The following is a 3,132-nucleotide window of genomic DNA, read 5'->3' on the forward strand; positions in this document are numbered from 1 at the left end:
ATTTCTGTCCAGACGCTGGCCAAGAAGAATAGTGTATCCACAGGGTGCTTCTTTGAAACTATATCCATGAGTTTCACTTGCGATGGCACCTCAGTTTTAACACTAATCCAGGGGATTTTAACTTCTGCATAGCGTTTCTCCAGCTCTCCTACCATGGCTTTGACTCCAGCAAACACATCCACCTGACTAACTCGCTGGGCATCATAGGGATGGTAGATGAAAAGCAAAGTCAGCAAGGCATTATCATGTGTGTCCAGTGTGTTCATAGCAAACATATCCAGGAAGTTTGCCACAAAATCCAGGTCCTGCACTGTCAAGGGAAGCACGAGTTGCACTCGTGTGGCCTCTGTCACATATGGCATGGGAATAATTTCCACCTTACTTAAGGGCCGCACCAAGCTCACTCGTTTGGCCAGAACATGCCTGTGGCCCTTTTGGGTCACTGCCTCCAGCAGTAGGTCCAGTGTATATTCCATGCCCCGTGTGGGGTCAAAACGCCGATAGCCATTCAGCAACTGCCGCTTGCTGAAGCGGAGCAGAGGCTGGTAGCGACTGTTAAGTTGCTCAAGTGCTGACTCAATGATTTCACTGACATCTGCTTTGCTGGCTCCAGAGAGCTCACACTTGGGGGAGCCATCAGGACAGGAGAAGAGGTACTGCTCAGTGAAGTAGTCCCAGCTAATTACCTCAAAACGTGACTTCGGAAGAAATGGGGCATTAATACCCACAGGCCACGTCAAGCCTGTCTCACCTGCAGGGGTCAATGACGTCAGGTTCCTGATCTGCATCTGTGCAAAGAGAGAACGCATACTGATCCCTACCACTTGCTCAAAGAGGTCCAGTCCATCTCCCACCCAGGCCTGCCTCACCACCTAGAACTGTATCTTGGTAGTATCACACCAGCAATTTTGGATAACATGGCGTCAGAAGTGCTATTTCTGAGACGCAGGACTATATCCTGTGTCTGGCTGACAATCACCTACAAACAGAAGCACTCATCTTCCTTCACTGTGTTGAAAGAAAAGGAAACCTGTTTGGCTGAGGAGTTTTTGCAGATATCCCTCACCACATACCTGGAGGTCCTGGATCTCCTGGTAGGCTCTAAACCTGCTGAAGGCTTGTGCAGCCGGTACATCAGGGTCATGTCAGAAACAGGATGCACAGCAAAAGCTGCTTGGAACTCCTCTTCTTCCTCCTTCTCTGGCTCAGTATTTTTGGCCAATTCATAGGTGTGATAATGCTGGCCCTGAAGCAGACAAGAGCCAGAAAGACTGGCATGGAACTTAAGTTCACAGAGAAGCCTTCCCTCACCCCAGACATGCGTTTGCCCCTCTTTCCATGCTGACTGCAGTACCCAGAGAGAAAAATGTAAGCGTTGTCCCCACCCACCCTACCCGCCATACTACATGCCCACTTGCTTCTTGGTACCAATGTGCCCTTTATCTGACCTCCAAAAACCTGTGGATCAGCATCTGCCTGTAGGCTGAAAATTAGATACTGTATGTGCTCTCATCCCCAACATCTCAGCTTTGATTATGGGCCTCTCCCCAATGCTGCTACACCACACAGCTCTTTCCTCCTCTGTAACTCACAGCAGAGGTTCACAGAGAAGCCCCTTTGTTATGCAGCAGGGAACTAGTGAGAGCATGGGTTCTGTCACGCTTAGCTAACACAAAGCCCTGAGAAGGGAGGTAGTACCTGGAGGTGGGAAACACAAGTGATGCCAAGGAAATCGATGATGCAACGTCCCAGCCACTCATCTGGCCGCACACTAAGGATCTCATTGCGACAGCTGTCCAGGTGTGGATGGAGCTTAAGCAGCAGGCTGCGGGAGATCAGGTAGCCAAAGCCACCATGACAATAGCGGGCCTGCTCATCTCCCCCAATAAACTCCTCCGCTCGTCCCAGGTAGACATCTTGGTTAATACTTAGGTGCGTCACCAGAGCCTTGACCTGTTCAGCCTGGGCATAGGTATCATCCTGCATGATGTAGAACCAGTCATAGTCAGAACCAAAATGCTGGTGGATATAGTGCATGGTCTCATACATGAGCCAAATGGGACGCTCATCCCCATGGGCCACCAGCACCATGCCATGAGGCACCTTGGCACTGCGCAACCCTGTAAAGTACAGCAGGCGTGGGAAGTGATGAGCTACCGTCTTGTTCACTGCCACTGCCAACGTGTTCAGGGTAGCCTTGGAGGTCAGCACAGCCACAAACAGTCTTTCATGGAATCCCAATTCTGTCTGGATGTAGCGAGTTCTGTAAAGGAAGGACATACCTACATGACAAACAGCTGGATGACAAAAATCAAAGGATTATGGTAACTTGGGATAAGTGTTTATCTGCTGGCGTCTACCAATGGTGAAACAGTTAAGCCTAAAAGTAGAGCTTTAAGAGAAGACTCACTAGTAAAAATCCTATTTTGTAAAAATACTTGCTTCCTTCAAGGAAAACTACAATCTCACATCATTTATCTGAACTAGGAAACTGTGCTAGTGTAAGTAAAAACAAAAAGAAAAAACCAAAAAACCAAACCCAGAGCTAACCACTTGCAAGTTACATGTTATTATTAATTGCTCAAAATTTTCCTAAAGAATAGACTGGTTAAAAAAGTTTCAAAGAATAATTTAACATGTTTTATTAGACACGAGTAACAAAAGAAGAAATATTCTCAATCTTCTTGGGCTTTTTTGTTGCCTTTTTTTTTTTAGTTAACTTCTTAGACACTTCTCTTGCACCCCTTTAAGGTAACAATCTTAGCCATTGCCTTGTTGCATCATGCTGTTACCATATAAGGTATTTCAAGTAGTATATTCCACCTTGAACCTGTTAACTCACTGGAAAATTTAGAACCCCAAATACCATCCATATGTTATTATTTTCCTTGAAGGAAAGTCTGGCCAAAAGAACAGATTTTACCTGAGCACTTTTTTGTAAGGCTTGTTGGGGTCTCTGTAGTATGGAACAATCCTAGGCCTGAAGTCCTCGTGGCCCGGGCCCAGCCTTCCATCCGCTGCCTCCAGACGCGCTCCGCCGGCTAGAGGCCCGGGGCGGCCTGCCGCCCCCAGGCACTGGTCCTCGCCTCCGCTCTGGCTCCAGGAGGCACGCAGCAGGCTCAGGCTGCAGCC

General features: G+C 47.9%; 1 protein-coding gene across 1 annotated transcript in view; it reads right to left on the reverse strand.

Moving 5' to 3' along the window:
• Positions 1–3,092, reverse strand: part of CHPF2 (chondroitin polymerizing factor 2) — a 3,787-nt gene extending 695 nt beyond the window's left edge. Inside the window, 5 exon segments of the mRNA XM_009330225.1 lie at positions 1–788; positions 1,074–1,117; positions 1,120–1,246; positions 1,699–2,263; positions 2,924–3,092. The exon segment at positions 1–788 is cut by the window's left edge and continues 695 nt beyond it. Of these exon segments, the coding sequence (XP_009328500.1) occupies positions 1–788; positions 1,074–1,117; positions 1,120–1,246; positions 1,699–2,091 (1,352 nt within the window). The 5' untranslated portion in view covers positions 2,092–2,263; positions 2,924–3,092.
• Between the last annotated feature and the right edge of the window lie 40 nt (positions 3,093–3,132).

This window comes from Pygoscelis adeliae, unplaced genomic scaffold, assembly GCF_000699105.1.
Source record: "Pygoscelis adeliae isolate BGI_AS28 unplaced genomic scaffold, ASM69910v1 Scaffold348, whole genome shotgun sequence".
NCBI lineage: Eukaryota > Metazoa > Chordata > Aves > Sphenisciformes > Spheniscidae > Pygoscelis > Pygoscelis adeliae.